General features: G+C 38.4%; 1 protein-coding gene and 1 long non-coding RNA gene across 2 annotated transcripts; one reads left to right on the top strand and one right to left on the bottom strand.

Annotated features, from left to right (window-relative positions):
* Positions 1 to 835: 835 nt before the first annotated feature.
* Positions 836 to 16,181, bottom strand: unc45b (unc-45 myosin chaperone B). The gene is made up of 20 exons (XM_008418848.2): positions 16,026 to 16,181; positions 15,128 to 15,289; positions 15,003 to 15,039; positions 14,719 to 14,894; positions 14,115 to 14,204; positions 13,836 to 14,003; positions 13,569 to 13,734; positions 13,265 to 13,432; positions 13,007 to 13,178; positions 11,803 to 12,103; positions 10,915 to 11,009; positions 10,658 to 10,799; positions 10,125 to 10,265; positions 9,854 to 9,981; positions 2,550 to 2,616; positions 2,261 to 2,374; positions 1,862 to 1,977; positions 1,627 to 1,744; positions 1,374 to 1,529; positions 836 to 1,285 (listed from the first exon to the last, which is right to left on the bottom strand). The coding sequence occupies exons 2-20, from the start codon at positions 15,287 to 15,289 to the stop codon at positions 1,013 to 1,015; spliced, it is 2,790 nt and encodes a 929-aa protein (XP_008417070.1). The 5' UTR covers positions 16,026 to 16,181; the 3' UTR covers positions 836 to 1,012.
* On the top strand, positions 7,872 to 8,846 carry LOC103470416 (uncharacterized). Its single transcript, XR_534475.2, has 3 exons — positions 7,872 to 7,961; positions 8,497 to 8,608; positions 8,779 to 8,846. It is a non-coding gene; the product is annotated as an uncharacterized LOC103470416 (long non-coding RNA).
* Positions 16,182 to 20,505: the final 4,324 nt, after the last annotated feature.

The following is a 20,505-nucleotide window of genomic DNA, read 5'->3' as shown; positions in this document are numbered from 1 at the left end:
CACTCACATTACGCTGTAGGTGTAAATGTTTTGCTGACAGATCAGGGACTTTGTTGTCACAATTTATCAGAGCTATGTATATCCTCTAGTTGAAGTTTTGGGTAACACTTTATTTGAAGGGGTGTACATAAGACTGACATGACACTGTCATAAACATGACATAACACCTGTCATGAACATGAAGAAGTCTTCATGAATGTTTATGACAGTTGGCATGAAGTCTCATTTGGTAAATAATGACACTTTTAATGCAAAGTTGCTCTAAAAGTTGCATTAAAAGTGCCAACTTTGCATGATTTTGTAAATTATGATAATTCAATGCATTTTTTTTTGTTGTTTAGAATTGTAGTCTACCTGTAGTTGTAGTTTGACAATGACAGCAGTCATTCAGTAGCTGAGAGTCTATTTGATCACTCAAAACTTGAGGGCCCCTGAAATTCTGTAAGAGAAAGGAATCTTCAAGATGGTCTTTGTGTTATTTTCTGGTCTGCAGTGATTTTCACATTGGAACTCTTCAATACAAGCAAATTTTGCCCGTTTTTTTCCCACATTGTTGAGTCATGAGCTATAACCTTAATTGAGGTGCTGTCTTTTTATGATCATCTGTCACAAGCATTTGGGAAGTAATAAAGAAAAAATCAAATTTCTGTCAATGCTGTTTGGTATATATTCAATAAAATGTGAAACTTAATACACAGTTTAAAAAAAGATAAAGCAAAACTATAAATCAGCAAAACCAAAAATCATTTCACCAACTTCACAAGTACACACAAGTGTAAGAAAAGAAGCTGCACACTGGAAAACATTTTTTCACTCGTAGCTAATTAAAAAATAATAATAATAAAAAAACAAAACAGTTGTTTTTTTATTTGAGGGAAACATGTAGATATTCAATGGCAGATTGTTGAGCAGTTAAAAAAAAACCATTCAAACAACAAGTTACTTTTTAACAAAGGAAATAAGTTGGGGAGGAAAAAACATCTTTGGTGTTGTTTGAGCCATTTTGTTTTGTTTAGGAAAGGCTCGTGAAGGGCTTGATGAGACCCAGATCCATGGCTTTGACCAGACATGTGCGTGCCACGTCAATGGGATCCTGCCTCTTGGGATTGTCCTCTGCTTTGGCAATCACAGTGAGGATTTCCAGCATCTCACTCTCGATCAGTTTCTTGGCCAACTCGAAGTCGTCAGAGTTTAGCATGTTGTACACAACCACCAGGCCTCGGTGCTGGATGCTAGGGTTGGTATGGAGACATAACCTCTGCAGGATCTCCAGCCACTGTACTGTCTGATAGGGAGAAAATGAACACTCAGTCATTATCTGACCCTCTTCATAAATAAATAGGAGTGAAAACAGGTTCTAGTAGTGTGCATACCACACGAGTCACTTTGGTGCAAAGCTTCTTCTCAGCAGCAGTGAGCATGGCCAGACCTCCGGCTGCAGCTATCTGAAGTTTTTCATCGTCCTCTCCACAGAGCAATACCAGCAGCTTCAGCTTATCGTTGCCATCCTGAAGGTAACGAGCTTGGACCTACAACACATAGGATCGATTTTCAACTTGTCCTCATCTGCATTTGGCATGCATCATCTATGCACAAACAATCTCAGTGTTATCCTATCTGTCTCACTTCTTTGCATGTTATAAGATTGCACATGCATTCAGTGGCCGCCAGTCTGATCTTTTCATTCTCTTCAAACATGTGGTTCTCGATCTCCGGCAAAGCTTTCTCCTTCACCAGTTTTATCCTGCAAGAGAAGCAAGTGGAAACATTTAAGCAATGCATTTGACGCACGTTTGGGAAGTGATCTCTTAATTTCTTCCTGTAATGCAATCGTAGCATCACGAGACATTAAAAATGCTACCTTAGCTTTTCACTGAGACCAGCCATGTTGGTGAGCCCTCGGAGAGCCTCGTAGTTCTCTGCCCCCTCTTTGTCTGTCTGCAGCAGGCTGACTAGAGGTCGTATCACTTCGTATACCTGGTAAAAAAACAAACAAGAGTTTTAACAGCAGAGAACAGTTTCTACTGTGCAGGTGAAACTCAACAAGATGAAGAAAAAGAAAATAGTCTGATATAGATAAATAATCCAAAATCTCTTGTCAAATGAACTGGAAAATACACTGCTCAAAAAAATAAAGGGAACACTTTAACATTTAAGTGAACACTGAAGTGTTCCCTTTATCTTTTTGAGCAGTATATAAAGATCAAAGTAAAATGTGAGAAGAGTGAATGAAGAAAACAGCTGAAGTTTAGAGTTTTACCCTTTCTCCAGGGAAGGCAATTTCCGGGTTGGAAACGGCGGCTATTTTGGCGAGTGCAAAGCTTGCCTTCCCCTTCCCCTTTTCTGTTCCTTCATGGGCAAGAGGTATCAGAGCCTGAGGGCACAAGAGACTAAAATGATGATATGTTCAAGAACAATGACAAATAGGAGGGAGGCACAGTAGGTTTGGAAACAATAACAAAACAAAGACAGGTTTGTCTAACACAGTTTCAGTTTGGAAACATTTTCCATGACAATTGGTGTGTTCCTCTTATGTTTGCATGACTCACCTTTCCCCCTCCATGGGCCACTATCGTGCCACGGTCTTTGGGATCCTCTGTCAGTGCCAAGAAGACCCTGCAGATTTGTTTAAAAGTTAAGTTCACAAGTTCAAGGAGGTGCATTGGCTTAATCACATCACTTGAACCTTTCAGCATTTTACAGCCACCAGCTTTAGTTCCTAATTTATATGATAGATGAAGCAACGCACAGTACTACTGTGAAGTGGAAAGAAAATGATAAATGGTTTAAAACATGTTTGTAACTAAAAGTCTGAATTGTGTGGTGTGTACACTGTGTGTGTTCGGCTGATACACGTTGCTCTACCACATAAAATTACAATCACATACATTGGAAAGTTTCAAGGAACATTTATACTTTAACAAGGTACTGCACCACTGTAAGCACTGTAACCTAAAATAATTAGTCAAAAATGAATACAAATTACAAAACAGCACAGCTGATGAAACAGCCCTCTCCTGTTTCATCAGAAGAGGGCTGATGAAGCAGGAAAGAGGTTTAGCTGCACAGTAAAAAATGCCGGGTTATTTTCATAACCCAATTTCTGGGTTGAAGCTTTTGGGTCATAAGTAGGGTTAGTTTGACCAAACATTGGGTCAAAATTCATAACGTAAGAGTTGGGTCAGAAATTTACCGCAGGTTTACAGCTTGAACACTTCTATTGGGTCAGATGTCGGGTAGATTTACCCAATCGGTTGGGTTAAAGACGAAACTTGGAAGAAGCCACGCCCCTCTTCACAAGCCTCCATTTTCAATAAGACTGTGAACGTTGCATATCGGGCTTCTCCTCTACTTTGAAATAAGACATGGTAACTAAAAAGAAGATAACGTTTCAACGTGAATAGGATTTTATAAATAAATTGAATTTTTTTCAAACATGTTTGATATTTATTTTTATGGTTATTTAAAATGTTTATTACGGTAGCTTGCTCTGACAAAGAGCTTCGGTGCAGCTGTTGGAAAAAAAGATGAAGGGGAAGGGCCCAATTTGTCAAGTAAATTAAATTCAGTTGTTTAATATAACCTCAATCATATTTGTTCGTAACTAAACATGTTCTAATGTTTAAAAATCGGTTTAGTTTTAAAAGGAATGATAGTTGACGGTTTGTCCCGATATTCGCTGGGTGCAATATGCGCGCGTATCCTCAGCGGCTAGGCACCAGCAGTAATGGCGGAGGAGAGCGAACAGAGCTATTAATAAAGTGGGTATATTATGCTTTTTGAAAATAAAATAACTTTTGCAAAGTTACTATAAATTAGTTGTGTAATTTATAATAACTATGTGCTCGGTTTATTAACATATAGCTTAATTACAAACATGCTCGGACGTGTTCGGACTTATCCGCTCCCCTGCAGCCGCTGGCTCGTCTCGCCCGCTCTGTCAGTTGACCCGGTGTTATGCCCAGAAAAGCCCCCCTGCCCAAATTTGCATCCCCTGTCGCGGGAGCGCGCATCGCTCTAAGCTCTCGCATATTGACGAGGAAACGGATAAAAATATGACCGAAGAGGAAATTTTTAAGATATTTGTAACATTATCACGTTTCCTAACCATGTAATCCCTAATACGGTGGGTTTTATTTCGCAAATTATTTGAAATAAATACGGTTTTTACACTTTTATTGACACATATGAGTCGAACTTTTTTTCAGTCCGTGTCTGTTGTAAACGTTCTCCGCAAATGGTTTGAAATTCTCTGCTTTGTCTTTTGATATCATAATAGCTCAAAAGCATTACAACAGAGACCCATTATGTAGAACATTTTATATCATGCTTCACTTCTAGTCTGTTAATGTAGGAGGAAATGCAACTTAATTTATGAGCCTGAAAATATTGGCATCCGTCTTGTTGATATGAAACTTATAGCATTAGCTCAGAGAACAAGTGTAATTACGTAGAAGAGATTAAATCATTTCAACTCTTTATTTCCCCCAATTAGCACAGGGATGCATGTTTTGGCAATATAGATTTTGAGCCTGCCACAATATGCATCCCTTCTTTATTCCCCACAAATATTATCCTATCGATATAAAACATGTACCAGCAGTTCTTGGAACTACTCAGATTATGTAGAAAAAATATTTCACTATTAACTCTTGAATTCTTTAAATTAGCACAGGGATGCATTTTTGGACAATATGGATTTCCAGCCTGCCAAAATATGCATCCCATATCTATTCCCCTCAAATATTATCCAATTGATTTAAAACTTATAACAGCAGTTCTTGGAGCTACTCTCATTATGTAGAAATAGTTATTTTACTTTTATCTCTTTATTTCTCAAAGTTGGCACAGGGATGCATTTTTGGGCAATATGGATTTCCAGCCTGCCAAAATATGCACCCCTCTCTATTCCCTTCAAATATTATCCTATTGATTTAAAACTTATACCAGCATTTCTTGGAGCTACTCTCATTATGTAGAAATAGTTATTTCATTCTTAACTCTTTATTTCTCAAAGTTAGCACAGGGATGCATTTTTGGGCAATATCTCCAGCCTGCCAAAATATGCACCCCTCTCTATTCCCTTCAAATATTATCCTATTGATTTAAAACTTATACCAGCATTTCTTGGAGCTACTCTCATTATGTAGAAATAGTTATTTCATTCTTAACTCTTTAATTCTTCAAATTAGCACAGGGGTGCGTTTTTGGGCAAATTTCCAGCCTGCAAAATATGCACCCCTCTCTATTCCCTTCAAATATTATCCTATTGATTTAAAACTTATAACAGCATTTCTTGGAGCTACTCTCATTATGTAGAAATAGTTATTTCATTCTTAACTCTTTATTTCTCAAAGTTAGCACAGGGATGCATTTTTGGGCAAATTTCCAGCCTGCCAAAATATGCACCCCTCTCTATTCCCTTCAAATATTATCCTATTGATTTAAAACTTATAACAGCATTTCTTGGAGCTACTCTCATTATGTAGAAATAGTTATTTCATTCTTAACTCTTTATTTCTCAAAGTTAGCACAGGGATGCATTTTTGGGCAAATTTCCAGCCTGCCAAAATATGCACCCCTCTCTATTCCCTTCAAATATTATCCTATTGATTTAAAACTTATAACAGCATTTCTTGGAGCTACTCTCATTATGTAGAAATAGTTATTTTACTTTTAACTCTTTATTTCTCAAAGTTAGCACAGGGATGCATTTTTGGGCAATATGGATTTCCAGCCTGCCAAAATATGCACCCCTCTCTATTCCCCTCAAATATTATCCAATTGATTTAAAACTTATAAGAGCAGTTCTTGGAGCTACTCTCATTATGTAGAAAAAGTTATTTCACTCTTAACTCTTCAATTCTTCAAATTAGCACTGGGATCCATATTGCCCAAAAATGCATCCCTGTGCTAACTTTGAGAAATAAAGAGTTAAGAATGAAATAACTATTTCTACATAATGAGAGTAGCTCCAAGAAATGCTGTTATAAGTTTTAAATCAATAGGATAATATTTGAAGGGAATAGAGAGGGGTGCATATTTTGGCAGGCTGGAAATTTGCCCAAAAATGCATCCCTGTGCTAACTTTGAGAAATAAAGAGTTAAGAATGAAATAACTATTTCTACATAATGAGAGTAGCTCCAAGAAATGCTGTTATAAGTTTTAAATCAATAGGATAATATTTGAAGGGAATAGAGAGGGGTGCATATTTTGCAGGCTGGAAATTTGCCCAAAAACGCACCCCTGTGCTAATTTGAAGAATTAAAGAGTTAAGAATGAAATAACTATTTCTACATAATGAGAGTAGCTCCAAGAAATGCTGGTATAAGTTTTAAATCAATAGGATAATATTTGAAGGGAATAGAGAGGGGTGCATATTTTGGCAGGCTGGAGATATTGCCCAAAAATGCATCCCTGTGCTAACTTTGAGAAATAAAGAGTTAAGAATGAAATAACTATTTCTACATAATGAGAGTAGCTCCAAGAAATGCTGGTATAAGTTTTAAATCAATAGGATAATATTTGAAGGGAATAGAGAGGGGTGCATATTTTGGCAGGCTGGAAATCCATATTGCCCAAAAATGCATCCCTGTGCCAACTTTGAGAAATAAAGAGATAAAGTAAAATAACTATTTCTACATAATGAGAGTAGCTCCAAGAACTGCTGTTATAAGTTTTAAATCAATTGGATAATATTTGAGGGGAATAGATATGGGATGCATATTTTGGCAGGCTGGAAATCCATATTGTCCAAAAATGCATCCCTGTGCTAATTTAAAGAATTCAAGAGTTAATAGTGAAATATTTTTTCTACATAATCTGAGTAGTTCCAAGAACTGCTGGTACATGTTTTATATCGATAGGATAATATTTGTGGGGAATAAAGAAGGGATGCATATTGTGGCAGGCTCAAAATCTATATTGCCAAAACATGCATCCCTGTGCTAATTGGGGGAAATAAAGAGTTGAAATGATTTAATCTCTTCTACGTAATTACACTTGTTCTCTGAGCTAATGCTATAAGTTTCATATCAACAAGACGGATGCCAATATTTTCAGGCTCATAAATTAAGTTGCATTTCCTCCTACATTAACAGACTAGAAGTGAAGCATGATATAAAATGTTCTACATAATGGGTCTCTGTTGTAATGCTTTTGAGCTATTATGATATCAAAAGACAAAGCAGAGAATTTCAAACCATTTGCGGAGAACGTTTACAACAGACACGGACTGAAAAAAAGTTCGACTCATATGTGTCAATAAAAGTGTAAAAACCGTATTTATTTCAAATAATTTGCGAAATAAAACCCACCGTATTAGGGATTACATGGTTAGGAAACGTGATAATGTTACAAATATCTTAAAAATTTCCTCTTCGGTCATATTTTTATCCGTTTCCTCGTCAATATGCGAGAGCTTAGAGCGATGCGCGCTCCCGCGACAGGGGATGCAAATTTGGGCAGGGGGGCTTTTCTGGGCATAACACCGGCACATTGCTTTCAAACTCCCGCTGGCTTTCGGCAACGAGTTAAAAGCAAAAATAATACTATCTAATTCTTGCTAATTTTATTATTATTGTTACTATTAATTACAAATACATTTATTTAAAGTTAGTGCTGAAAGTTATTCAGCACTAACTTAGTGTTTAAGTTAAGTTTTACTTCTAAATTAAATTATATGTGTTATCTTATTTTATTAAGTGCTATATTTATTTTTTGGAACATAAAAATTACTCTGAACATTTGAAATTGCTGGCTAATTACAAGTTATTTGCAGTGGAGACAACTATAAGATTGAATTCAGTCATTCTTAAAGTTTGATTTGTGATTTTGTTTTTTATGATAGATTTTTTTAATTTTACATCCAGGATCTTCAGGAGAATTAAACGAAACCCAAACTCTTCGTTCTCAACGAAGACCTTCTGTATGGCGAAGAACGTGAGTCTGCTCCCTCAAGGTATTGATGCTCAGAAGAAATGTTCTGATAGAGATTTTTTGATATTATCATTTTGTTGTTACTTTAGTTCATATTCAGGTTAAAGTGTTCTCTTGTTTAAACTGTATGTGTGAACTGACCTGGAAGTCACAGCTGCCTGTTATCTTCATGTGAAACAGTTTGACCGAGATTTGAACCGGGCTCAGATCAGGGGCCAGATGTTAAATTGTTTTACGACCTTTGCTTTGTTTAGGTAAAATGTTTTACGACCTTTGCTGTTTTTCCTCTGCTGTCTATCTTGCCTATCCTCCCTCTTTGAAGTTTGAGAATAAAAGACAAGCTGTATCCAAAGAGAAGCAGAACGCTCTGTGAACAGCTCTGAGAAGCAGTTGACAGAGTCTTCTCCTTTTGCTTGCAGAAGTTTAGTCATAAATTCATATACGTTGTCTGTGGTTCTTTTATGTAGGTTCTAGGAAAATACCTATCATGTTCTCTAAAATGTTTTCATGCTTTCTAGTTACTGAAACATTTTTAAACTAGCTTATGTTTGATGCAGAAGAAGATGTAGTCCTGCAGCTGCTGCCCGTACTCCTCCCTACTTACTCATTTGGGAGAAGTTTCAGACCCATTAACCTGGAGGTTCAGAAGGCTTCATTGATATCCAGCCTGTAAGTCAACATTAATCCCGGAATTATGCTCAAATTGTTTAAATAAATGCATCACATTCAGTAGTGAGGTTTTGTGTTAAACTAGAATCAGTCAGAAATTAATTTTTGAGAATGTACCTTTAAATTCACTAAAGGCCTGTTTTTGTGTCTCTCTCTTGTTCTCAATGAAGATCTTTTGTACGACCAAGAAGAGGACGGAGCGGCCATCTTCTGAACAACATGGATTTTCTCCCTTAAGGTATTGAAGCTCAAGAGATGTTTTCTAAACTGTTTTTAACATTTAACTTTTTAACACAAGCTTATGTTTGCCAGACAGACAAGATGATGTAGCCTTGCAGCTGCTGCCAGTACTCCTCCCTGCTCCACCTTACGCATTTGGGAGAAGTTTCAGACCCATCAACCTGGAAGTTCAGAAGGCTTCATTGATATCCAGCCATTAAGTCAACCTTCATCTCTGAATCATGCTCAAATTGTTTACTGTTTAAATAAGTGCATCACTAATGGCCTGTTTTTTCTGTCTTCTCTCTCCATCAGGTTGGGTCAAACCTGGTGGCGCATCTACAAAATGTGACAACATGGAACCCGTATGTCCTCATGCAGGGAGACAGGCAAAAATGCTAAAGTGTTGTTAAAAATGCTCCTTGTTTAATGGCTGAAAGTTTTACTTGTAGTTTTCTTTAAAACAGACTTTTTACAAGAAATGTTTTCTAATGTCTAGTAACAGATAATTCTGGAGTTGTAGCCAAATGAGTTAAAGTGATTTAACTAGATATATATACTTTTAAAACAACTTATGTTTTGTAACTTTTGTAAGTGAAATCTGCTGGCTTTATATATGTATCACGTGAAAATAAAAGAAGCTTTAAATTCGTATGGTTTTTAATCCTGTTTTTACATAGTGAAATTTAAAATAAATCTTTTTTTAAATTTTAACCCAACTATAGTGGTACAATAACCCTTATGTTGGGTTATGAGTTTCAACCCAATTTTGGGTCAATTTAACCCAACCTTCGGTCAGTTGCCATGACCCAATGTGCTGGGTCAAACCCTCAACCCCCAACCCAGTTGAGTTAAAGCAACCCAGCGTTGGGTTGGTCCATATATGACCTAGCGCTGGGTTATGAATTGGGTTATTTTTAAACCAGCAGTTTTTACTGTGTGGGTGAGAGTGGAGGTGGAAGTATTATTTGTGCAATATGAAGATGTCAACAAATTTGTAAAAGGAATTCCACATGTATTTCCTACCGTGCCAACATCTCTTTGGTCTGATCAGTCAAGATAGCGCTGTCTGCTTTGACCATGACAGCAAGAGCTGAAATGACTCCAGCCTTCAGCAGCCTTTTTACTCTCTTCTCAATAAAGTCTTTCTTGTCCTGAGGAAAGAGGACAAAAACTGTTTTGCAAAGTTTGTGCAGACATGTCAACATGCATACGGTGTTTCCTGCAAAATGAGTCATTTTTCTGCAAATGACTTAGAAAGTCATTCACAGGAAAACTGAGACCGCTTTTCTCTTACCTTGGGGTGTTGCTCAGGGACATGCTGCTTGGAGAACTTGGCCAGCTGAACCAGCTCAGGGATGATTTCCTTCTTATCGTAGGCGTTGGTGCAGTTTACCAAAGTGCAAGCAACTGCATACAAGATTGTCTTATCCCTAGACTAAAATCAGAGAGGAAAAGCAGAGAATATTAATTATGCTGTCATTATATATTGCTTGCAGCTATACTAGCTGCTTCAAATTAAAGTTTCAAACAATTTACTTCATAATTTGTGAAACATTCTGGGGTAATGTAATTATTGCACAGTTTAAGCATAGGGAGTGCACATACATTATAATCAGGAAGGACTCAGATGCATTTCGTAATCCTTTCTTTTGGTAGAAAACAATGTATTTTCAACTATCATGTCTAAAACATGTACTTCAAATGACAAACTCATTTATTACCAATACATACAGGATGTATATCCCTCCCCCGAACTGGAACATTATGACTCATTGGGGGTTATGAATCTTCTGCATAATATACAACATTATGATCTAACATCTGTACCTTTGCCAGCTCAAACATGGCTTTCATTGCAAGCTCATCTTCCACAAAGTCATCTTTAACATCAGCATCATTAGTCAGATAGGCAAGACCCTCAATAGCCCACTTCCTTGTTTTGGAATCAATCTGGGGATTACAAAGCCACCTAGCAAAACAAAGAATGAGATATGAGACAGTGATACTTGTAGTAGTTGCATTTCAACTGTTGACAGACCTATTGTATGCTTATATTATATTAAATCCAAGTGTTGAGTACTGACTTTCTGCACTGCTTGGCCAGCTTCTCTGTGGAACCCTCAGCAAACTGCCTTAAGCCGTAATCGTCACCTCCAGCTGAACCCAGTTTACAGAGACCCTGCAGGATAGATGGACATGTTTAGATTCAAAGCTTACAAGACAAAACTAAACAAAATGAGATCAGATGATGTGTTTTGCTCCATCACTTTAAAATTGTAGCTGGAATTACTCTCTTTCTTGCAAAAAAAAAAAAACAAACAAAAAAAACTGTATCCTGCAAAAGTATGTACACCTGCAAATGTACACAGAATCTTTACCCAGTTTGGTCAAATGACAACCCTACCATATGGTATTTTGTGTGAGGACCGGAACAGGAAGTAATGCATACTTGTGAAATGGAAGGAAAATTATGTCATGTGACAAATCATGTCATGTGACAAATCATGTCATGTGACAAATCATGTCACGCTCAGTCAGATTGGATAGAGAAAGCTCCAGATCATTTGCATGTCTGGATTCAGATTCTCAATTATATTTAAATCTGGTGTCTTTGATTTGTGTCACTCTGTTAATGCTGGGTTCATTCTTATGTGCATTGTTAGTTTTCTATCACATATAAAGTTTCCCATAGGCTTAAATGTTCAATTTTGATTACCTCTGACCACACCGCCTTCTTCCACGTGTTTGCTGTGTTCCCTACATGAATTAGAGTAAATCTCAAGCAAAACTTCTCGTGGTTTTCTTCATTTTTCTCTTTCAGAAAGGATGTGTCAAGTGTTTTCAGCGCTTTTTAACACTGTCAGATTTTTAAAATACCAATGCACTGACATCAACGATTGAAATGTGACAAAATAAAGCCTATAGCAAAGCACTGTGAATGGTAGACTCTGCTCTGGTTCTGGTTCACTCACCACCAGGGCACGAATTTTTATCTTCTCATTCTTCGTCTTCTTGTAGATGTCCTTCAGCAGCGACACGCCGTTGGTGATGAAGAAGCTGGCGCGGCTCATCTTCGTGGAGGCGTGGATCAGCGCCTCGACGGCGACCATCTGGTCCACGTCCCGCTCTGAGCCGCACAGCGCCACCATCATCTCCATGACGCCCTGCTGTCCCACCAGAGAGTTGCCGACCTCAAAGGGACCCTGCAGCAGCCCTGAGATGGTGTTGATGGCATGGAGAGTCTTATCCATGTTGTTGGGATCAATTTTAGATCTGCAGCAAAGAAGTGGAGAAGGTGAGAAATGGCGCGCAATAGCAAATTGACCTGTTCATTTGAAGTTTCTTAATGAGCATCCTTCTAAATTGAGATTGTTGGTAGGTACCTCTGGTAAAGATGTGTTAGAAGTGTTGGAGTACAATGTTATTGCAACAGGCTTACCTCACACTTAAGCATTTAGAAACATTTTATTTTTAAGTTTAGTAAATTTATTCAACTGTAAACATTCTTGTGATACAATCTGATCTTACCAGAATCACCGGTGCTTCAATCATTATGTTAATCTATAACTTTCACTTTTTGAGTTGGTCTTAAATCTGAATTTCTAGAACCTTCTAATTGGTAGTCAACCAATTGCTCTGTTTTCTTGGGGTAAGAATTTATAAGGGTATATAGGAAAAGGACCCTCTTTGCAGAGTGGTAGTATGCTAGGGGTAGTTTAAAAAATTGCCTTCAACTGCGTCAATAAGGGAGCTCTTGAGGTTACCCGATCTACATAAAAACTAGAAAAGATTATTTGGTGTCCTGTCATAGAATGCATAAACCTGTGGAGTTCACTAAACTCTACCATGACATTAACTAGAGCCATGGTTTTGGCCATATATGAGAGCAAGGTGGAGCTGTAGTGAGTGAAAAAAGTAAAAGAGAGGGTGTAGTACTTTTGACAATCAGGAGAGATTGTGGAAAGATAAATGGTCACAGATCCCCATCTGTATGCTCTGCGTGTATGAAGTATCATAGAAGAAGACAAAGTGATGTCCTATTGATTAAAGGGGATCACAAGAGACTCTCTGTAAAAGTTGGAACTTGTTTTATGATGATATATGTTGGTGTATTTAAAGGCTTTTCACACATTTTTACCCAGAGGTCCAAAATTTGGCCCACATCTTCACACGTACTTGATGTATTCATCGCAGATCTCCCTGAAGTTGGCTCTCTCCGGGTCACACTTCAGGTTGTCGTAGAGTTTGTTGAGAAGCACGCTGGCGATCAGCTGTGTGTTCTCTGTCAGAGGGAGCTGATCCGGCAGCTCGGCAACCTGACCGCAGACCTTCAGGATCTTCCTCAGACCTGGCAAATAAAGACATGCATCTCGTTAAGAAAACCGAGCTTCCGCCAGAAATTCAGAGGATCTCGTATGGAGAGGCCTGGCTCACCGTGATCAATGGTGAAAAGAGTCCTGGAGTGGTCCTTCTCTTTCTCTCTACAAGGGACGTTTTTGGTGAGGAGGTTCAGTGCCTGGTCTCTGCCATGACCTGACACCTTCTTATTGGATATCATCTCCAGAAGGGCAAGGAGAATGGTTTTCAAATCTTTAGATGCATCTGTAAGTAAAGATCATTTTTTAAAAATATTTAGAATAAATGTGAACAACTGGATGGCCTTCATTCGTTTTCATATATTTTAGCTGGAGATCAAAGACTGAATATTTGATTTAAATGTTGCAAGTTTTTCTCTTACCCAAAACTAAAGATGCTTCCTTCCCGTAATCCCTTGTGTCTCCACCAGTGAGAGAGTCATTGATGCATTGGAAGAGGTTGCATGCTGCCAGTGCAATTTCTTCGTTGTCCAGTGCCATAATGCTGCAGATCTTATCAACACCCATCATGTTGACAATGGCCATGGCCTGTTAAGTGGAGAGAGATGTGGATTGCAGAACTTTAGTTGCTCCGGCCTCTATTGTAATTTTGTGTTTTTCCTCCCGTTTCGTCCTGTAGCTTCACTAACCCGAGCTTTGTGCCCAGTGCACATTCCCGACAGAGTTCGGACTGCAGCCAGGATCATTTCTGGTTTCCCAGTCTCAACCATGTTGAGCAGCAGAGCCACCCCGTTGTTCTGGAAGATTCTCTCTGCTCCAGCATCTTCTCTCGACAGCACAATCAGGTTGTTGGCCGCCTAGGTGTAAAGGAACAATAGGTCATACAAAAATCCCAATGAATTTCCAGAAGCTAAAACTACCCACACCAGGCTTTTTAAGTTCCTTTAACTACAAACCACTGAACCAACCTTTTCCTTCTTTTCTTTGTCCATTTCCTCATCAAGAAGAATATCAAACATGTTCTGTACTCTCGAATCTGTGGAAAATGTTGTCTTGAGCTGAAGAGACAAAATAAATCTTGGAGTAAAATTTTAATTGAAGGAGATCTGCAAGTGGCATATACATGTAAAAGTGTTTTGCAAAAGCTTTCACACCCTTTCATACATTTCATCCACAGACTTTTGACGCTGGTGTTTTGTGGTTGTGATGTTACATAGTTCAAGCTCAGTGGGTTTGGATGGAAAGCTTCTGCGGAAAACTGTTTTTTAGTCATACCACAGCTTCTCAGTTGGACTTAGGTCTGACCTTTGACTAGGCCATTCTAATTTGTGAATGTGTTTTGATCTAAAGCACCCAAGCTCTGCCTATAAGGTCAGTGCCTTTGTACTACTGTGAAGCAGGGCAAAGATCTTTTATTTCTTTTATAGATGTTCTTTTTCTTATAACAATTTAAAAGAGTTATAAGAGTAGAAATACTTTAGGGCACATGTTGTTGGTTTTTTTTTTTTGCCAGCATTTGTTGTCTTTTTTAAAATTATTATTATTATTATTGTGACCATAACAACTATACACCTTGGCCTGGATTTCTGCTCCCAGCCTGCGGAGAGTCTCTAGGAAGGTCTTGTTCTTTGGCTCCAGGGTGGCGCATCGCTGCACATCTTTGAAAGCCATGTCCAGTTTTCCCAGCTTCTCCAGAGCTTGACAGCGGCGATACAAGGCTTTAATATCTGACGCATCCTCATCAATTGCTGTGAACCAGTATGGCAGAAAGTATGGCAGAAAGTAAAGGTCAACACTGAATTGTTATGCTAAATATCACATTTTGGCTGCTTATACTTCCTCATTTATTACTTTACCTTTAGATGCATCAGAAACTGCATTTGAATAGCTTTCCTGCAACAAGTAGAATAAAAGAAAGATAATATGGCAACATTTTCATTTAAGTTCAAATATTTGTATGTGTTTTCTCCAATTGCTTTACCTTTTTCAGGTAGCATGCACATCTGTTCCTGTAAATCACAGCCTGCATTTTTTTGTCTGTGCACTCCTTCAGGGCGTTGGTGTAGCACTCAATGGCCTTGTCGATGTCACCAGCCTGAAAGTGTTTGTTTCCTTCATCTTTCAACTGGATTGGATCACCCATCTAACAGAAATCAGAATTCATTGATAAGAAAACAAATGATAAGTGTTGTCATGTTTGAGTCAGATCAGTGCTTGGAACTTTAATACCTGTTCTACCTATAAAATGTAGTATTTCAAAGCAACGGCAAATTTTCACCATCAACAGAGCTAAACTACCCATACAACTTCTAGATGAGAACAAACACCTTAAAGGAGCTAAACACATATTTTACAAAAATTCATAGAAAATATCAATAAGAAGTAAATAAAGCAGTGCAAAATTTATCCAAGACTCATTCAGTACCATCCCTTATACCTCATATACAGCTGAATATTTAATAATCACCATCTCCTATTGTGACAATATTCAATAAATGCTGTGACGCATTCTTCTCACGGTCACACAGCTCTGTCCTGACCTGGTTTTAAGGTCAGGACAGAGACCTGAAAACCAGAAAACCCCAGGCATGGCGAAACCAATATTCTCCGATGTTCTCCCCACGCGTGGGGCTGTCTCATGTGTGAGATAGCCCCACGTGTGAGATAGCCCCACACATGCCAACTCCAACTTTAAATGGCTTCCCTTCAAACCTTATTTGGGCACCATTTTAACCCACCAGTGTGAGCCTCGCGATTCTCTGTCATTTCTAAATGAAAGACACAGTCCTGATTCCATAATACTCTCACTACCCTGAGTACTTTCCATTCACTTTGCTGCAAGTCAAAAAAAAACAAAGTCTTTGTAGATGCTACTATACCTTCAGCTTGTTCTTCTTGGTCTAACCTTTCCTCCGTTTAGGTTTTTTTTATCCAACGTAGATGATCTGAACTCGTGGTCTTGAGTAGTTTTATCAGCTTTCTCCTATCGTTTCAAACCTAAACACCACTAATGCTGCAGTTTATATTTATATTGCATCTTAGTGAGGTGGGGCAGAGCTAAGGTGGATCACGCAAAACACAAAGGGATGCTTTCCAAAACATACAAAGCTTCATGGAAAATAGCTCTGCATTCAGGTCAGTGTAAATCATAACCCGTTAAAGTGTGCTAAATTTTCCATTGAAACCAATGTTTGACTGATGGCTCAGTGAGGAAAAACTTTCTTTGAAATAGCAACTTAAGTTTGTGTGACCCCTTAAAGTTGGTTTGCTCCTGATAAGGTCTATTTAGGGAGCAGACAGCTGAGAACTCACCAGCAAATGCTTGATGGGCTTGGAGGGGGGCTTCAAGAGTGGGTGGTGGGGAGCTGGAGGGGGCTGGCAGCTGTGGCACCAGGAGAGACTGGTAGCTTCTGGAAAGAACATGATCTCACCACAGCACCAACTGGAAATAAAAAAAATAAATGTTTGACAATTAAGAGAAAAGTGTTATAAATCAGGTCTAAAGGTAGGTCTCTGAAGTGTCTGTTTGCACATTTTTATTGAAAATGCAAGCAAGCTGTAGCTTTTAAAGATTTTTGCTTTCCTCTAAAGTCTAAAAAATGCATGTTTCATTAATACAGCATAAGTAGAAAATAATGGATGGGTTTACAGTGAGATTTCTTTTTATTCCACTTCATCATTTAGGAGAACTGACTGATTTTGAACTTTTAATGATGAATTTGAATCAAATTGAGCATTGTGCCAATGTCTTGTAGGCAGTAGTGGGAAGTAACGAAGTACATGTACTTTGTTACTGTACTTAAGTACAATTTTCGTGTATCTGTACTTTACTTAAGTAGATTTAATAATGGGTACTTTATACTTTTACTCCACTACATTTTACAGTAAGTATCTGTACTTTTTACTTCACTACATTTCTACTAAAGTGTCGCGTTACTCGTTACATCCAAGTCGCATTGAGCTTTTTTTTCCCCGTTAAAATGTGAAGTTCAGTGTCTTAAGGTGGCGCCGTAAAATCCTAGCAATAACGTGACTTACGTGTCTGTTGTCACCCATCGCCTCCAACTTTACTCGCACGTGAAGCTCCCGACATGTGCAGTGGTTTCCTCTGAGCGGGAGAAGATGTCTGTCTAATGGTCAGTTATATAATAGCGCTGCATAAACCATAAGATATGGCGACATGTAAAATCAGCAGCGCTGATGTAGAGTTGAGATGTATAATAATGTATACATCTGAAAATGAAGTTGTTTAAATTCTCATTCTGTATGATAAAAACATACTTTTTATATTTAGTTCACATTCTGATCCTGTAAATTACTGTAGTGTCTGTTGTAAATCCATGAATCCATGCAGGAACACCAGGTTGCAGAGAGTCAGAGGGAGGCAGAGACAGAAACACATATCTGTAGATATTTTTAATTAAATGTTTGCGGCTAAAAATGACAGGAGAATAAAAACATTTAGTCTTTTTGCCTCAGTGTTTTTTATGGCTCATGTTTGCTAAGTTACTGAATGCAGGGCTGGAAAGTGAGACTGAGTTAACAGTGAGGAGCTAAGGTGTCAGACGTGAAAAGCATCATTTTTATTTATTTTGTAGATCAAACTGTTGCACTGACGTAGAGAGTTGTTCAAGAAGAACAAAACTTGTTTTTTAGATTTTATTTTTGTTGGTCAAACTGCTGTATTGAGTTTAAAACTGCCGAGTCCTATTTTATTATTTGTTTTTTACTTTGGTTTTAGAAAGAAGTAGAACCAGTTCAACTGCAAGTCAATTTATATCAGTGCATTTTGACCAATAATCAAATGTCTTTTGACCAATAAGATATATCAGAATCTGGTAGCCTGTCTGTGCTACCAGAGTATGTAGCTTGCTAGTTGTGAGGCAAATGCTAAAGTGAGTGTTCATCCTGGAATCCTGATTATTGGATTGTAAATAGTAACGTGTTAGAATACTTGTTACTGAAACAAGGGTCAGATTAGAGTAACGCATTACTGATGTGATGATGGCATAATTGTTTGACATTTCTGCTCAAAATATTTACTGATCTGTCAGGTTTCCGATATGCGTCGCCCCCAATGACAGACTCGTTCCTACGCACTTGCCTAGAACACTGTAAAAGGCAATACCTATTCTTACTTAAATTAGGTTTGTATGCTTTACTCACGTCTCACTAAATTGTTTATTCAACTCAAGTAATGTGAGCAATGTACATGTTTGGCCTGAGAAAAGTACAAGACTACATTATTTTGAGTAAACTGGATTTGACTATTTTTGTCACTGGAGTGAAGGCTTCAGCTCAGCGGTGCGCAGTAAAGTGCGGGAAGCTTCCACTGGAAGAAACAGAGCTTCTTTAAAGGTGAGTTATTCGTCTTCAGTATATTTTCATGTGTCATGTATGCCTTTACTACTCGCATATATGGTTACAGGTAAATTTTTCTTTGAAAAATTTACCTGTGATAAAAGTCTTTGTGATAAAAGTCTTTGCAGGCTAATATGCTAATGTTAGCATTGGCTCATGGGTCCAACATTAACTAAAACTGCCACGCTTTTTACTTGAGAGCCTTTAATGTTTTTGTCCATTGTTGTGGAAAAAAACTTACCAAGGACTGTTCAGGTAAAATCACTCAATCAGGTTTATTTATGAATTATGCACAATACAGAGAGCTTGCAGGACAATCAATCATGAAGCAATTCTGGATGGAAAGCTCTGCCAGGCAGAGACAACACATGAGTCTTTTACACACATTAAAGTTAATTTTAAATTTACTTCTCTTATGTCTAGAAGAATGAATTTCTAAACTCTTAAACATCCTCAGGAGTCAAACAACTAAGAATGATCATAATTAAGCTACCCAATTTCATGTGTTTTCTAGAAAACCCAACAAAACAAAAAAATTTACATTAGTGCAGTGAAGGTATAGATAAGTGTCCGTTCAAAACCCAACAAGAAAGCGCAGATTTTCCATCTGGTAAGTAGGTAAAGCGTAGAAACAGGAACACTGATCGTCTGCTCAGGAGGGTTTGTTACCTCCTGTCATAAAAGTATAAATCTTCACTCTCTGCTTCGGTCACTCGACAGTGGACCAGCAATAGTTCTTTGAGTGGAGAGCCTTTCAGAAACATCTAAACTAGCTGTTGCTCTGGACATTGTCCTCTTTGGTGTCAAAAGTTGAAGTACTTGATACTTGGTAGAGTGAAGTTTTGCTGCTCACTCTGTTGCTCTGTTGTTTCAGATTTAAAGTCGTGATCTAGATGGACAGTACAGACAGGTCGTCCTTCACAGTGCTTGATGTGGATTCATGTTGTTCCTTCCTTCTCGCCCCTCTCCCCCACTCGGTCTCAGCGTTGCTGCAGCCAAATCCTCCCCCGTCTCTCTTCTCTGGCTTCCTGTCAGTCCAACTGGTTCTGGTGTTGGATCTTTGGGTTGTCCAGATCGTCCCTGAGGAAATGTCCATGTTGTCCACAGATGAAACAAGCGTCAACAGTTCAGAGTCGTCTTCTCTCACAGCTCTGAAGCATGTTTAGCTTTTCTTCCTCTACGCTGATACTGGACAGCAGACCAGTGGAGGTTGTTAAAGCTCAGTCTCACAGTTTTCAGTCCAAATGCTCAACAGGAGACTGACAGTTGTCCCCTGGAGGTGATGGAGGTCTTTTCTGTCTTCTTGATCCTCCAGATCTTCTCGATCATTTTCATCGGCTGGTTTTGTAGGAGGGACATCATCTGGTCCATGGGAGGACAGATGGGAAGAGTTGAGGTCAGAGGTCAGATGCACCGCGCGAGGCTCAGACAGAGAGAAAGAGAAAAAGCAAATAGAAATCAATTAGGGTTTGTTTTGTCATTTTTCTTGTTGTTTTCTATGCATATATATTTATGAATCTTATTTTAACCTTTTACGTGATCATATAGTTTTAGTCATTTATTATCCATCCAGTATTATGGCTCCTGTTTGTGGAACAGTTTGTTATTTCCAATAAAGGTCTTTAGGATTCCAAAAAGGTTTGGTTCCCTCAATTTAGAAAACTCAAGGAATCACCTGCCTTATTTACCTTCCCTACGACTCGTGTTTAGTCAGAATGCTAGATTTGGGGTGGAGCACTCCATGCATGGTCAGTAGTTTCCGAGTGTCTTAACATCGGTGGTCTTCATCTCCTCCTTTGGCCAGCTGATTATTCCTGCAGGGTCTGTGATTACTCTGGTGTAGGGCTGAAACAATTCCTCGAGTGATTCGAGTACCTTGATTATTAAAATTCCTCGAGGAAAATTGACCTGCCTCGAAGCTTCGTTAATTTATGTTTTATCATTTAGCGCACCGTGTTTCAGCCGGAACATTATTTGCGTTGCGCGAAGCTCTGACTT

The sequence above is a fragment of the Poecilia reticulata genome, chromosome 14 (assembly GCF_904066995.2).
Source record: "Poecilia reticulata chromosome 14, P_reticulata-male-v2, whole genome shotgun sequence".
Classification (NCBI taxonomy): domain Eukaryota; kingdom Metazoa; phylum Chordata; class Actinopteri; order Cyprinodontiformes; family Poeciliidae; genus Poecilia; species Poecilia reticulata.
The sequence above is the reverse complement of the archived record's forward strand: the minus strand, read 5'-3'. Positions and strand labels throughout refer to the sequence as shown.

What these genes read in the sequence shown, in the direction of transcription:
- unc45b (XM_008418848.2), bottom strand. Translation starts at nt 15,289, where the DNA reads ATGGGTGATCCAATCCAGTTGAAAGATGAAGGAAACAAACACTTTCAG. An exon ending in CCATGTTTGAGCTGGCAAAG is followed by an intron (nt 10,266 to 10,657) that starts GTACAGATGTTA and finishes CTCTGATTTTAG; the next exon opens with TCTAGGGATAAGACAATCTT. An exon ending in TCCCTGAGCAACACCCCAAG is followed by an intron (nt 9,982 to 10,124) that starts GTAAGAGAAAAG and finishes CTCTTTCCTCAG; the next exon opens with GACAAGAAAGACTTTATTGA.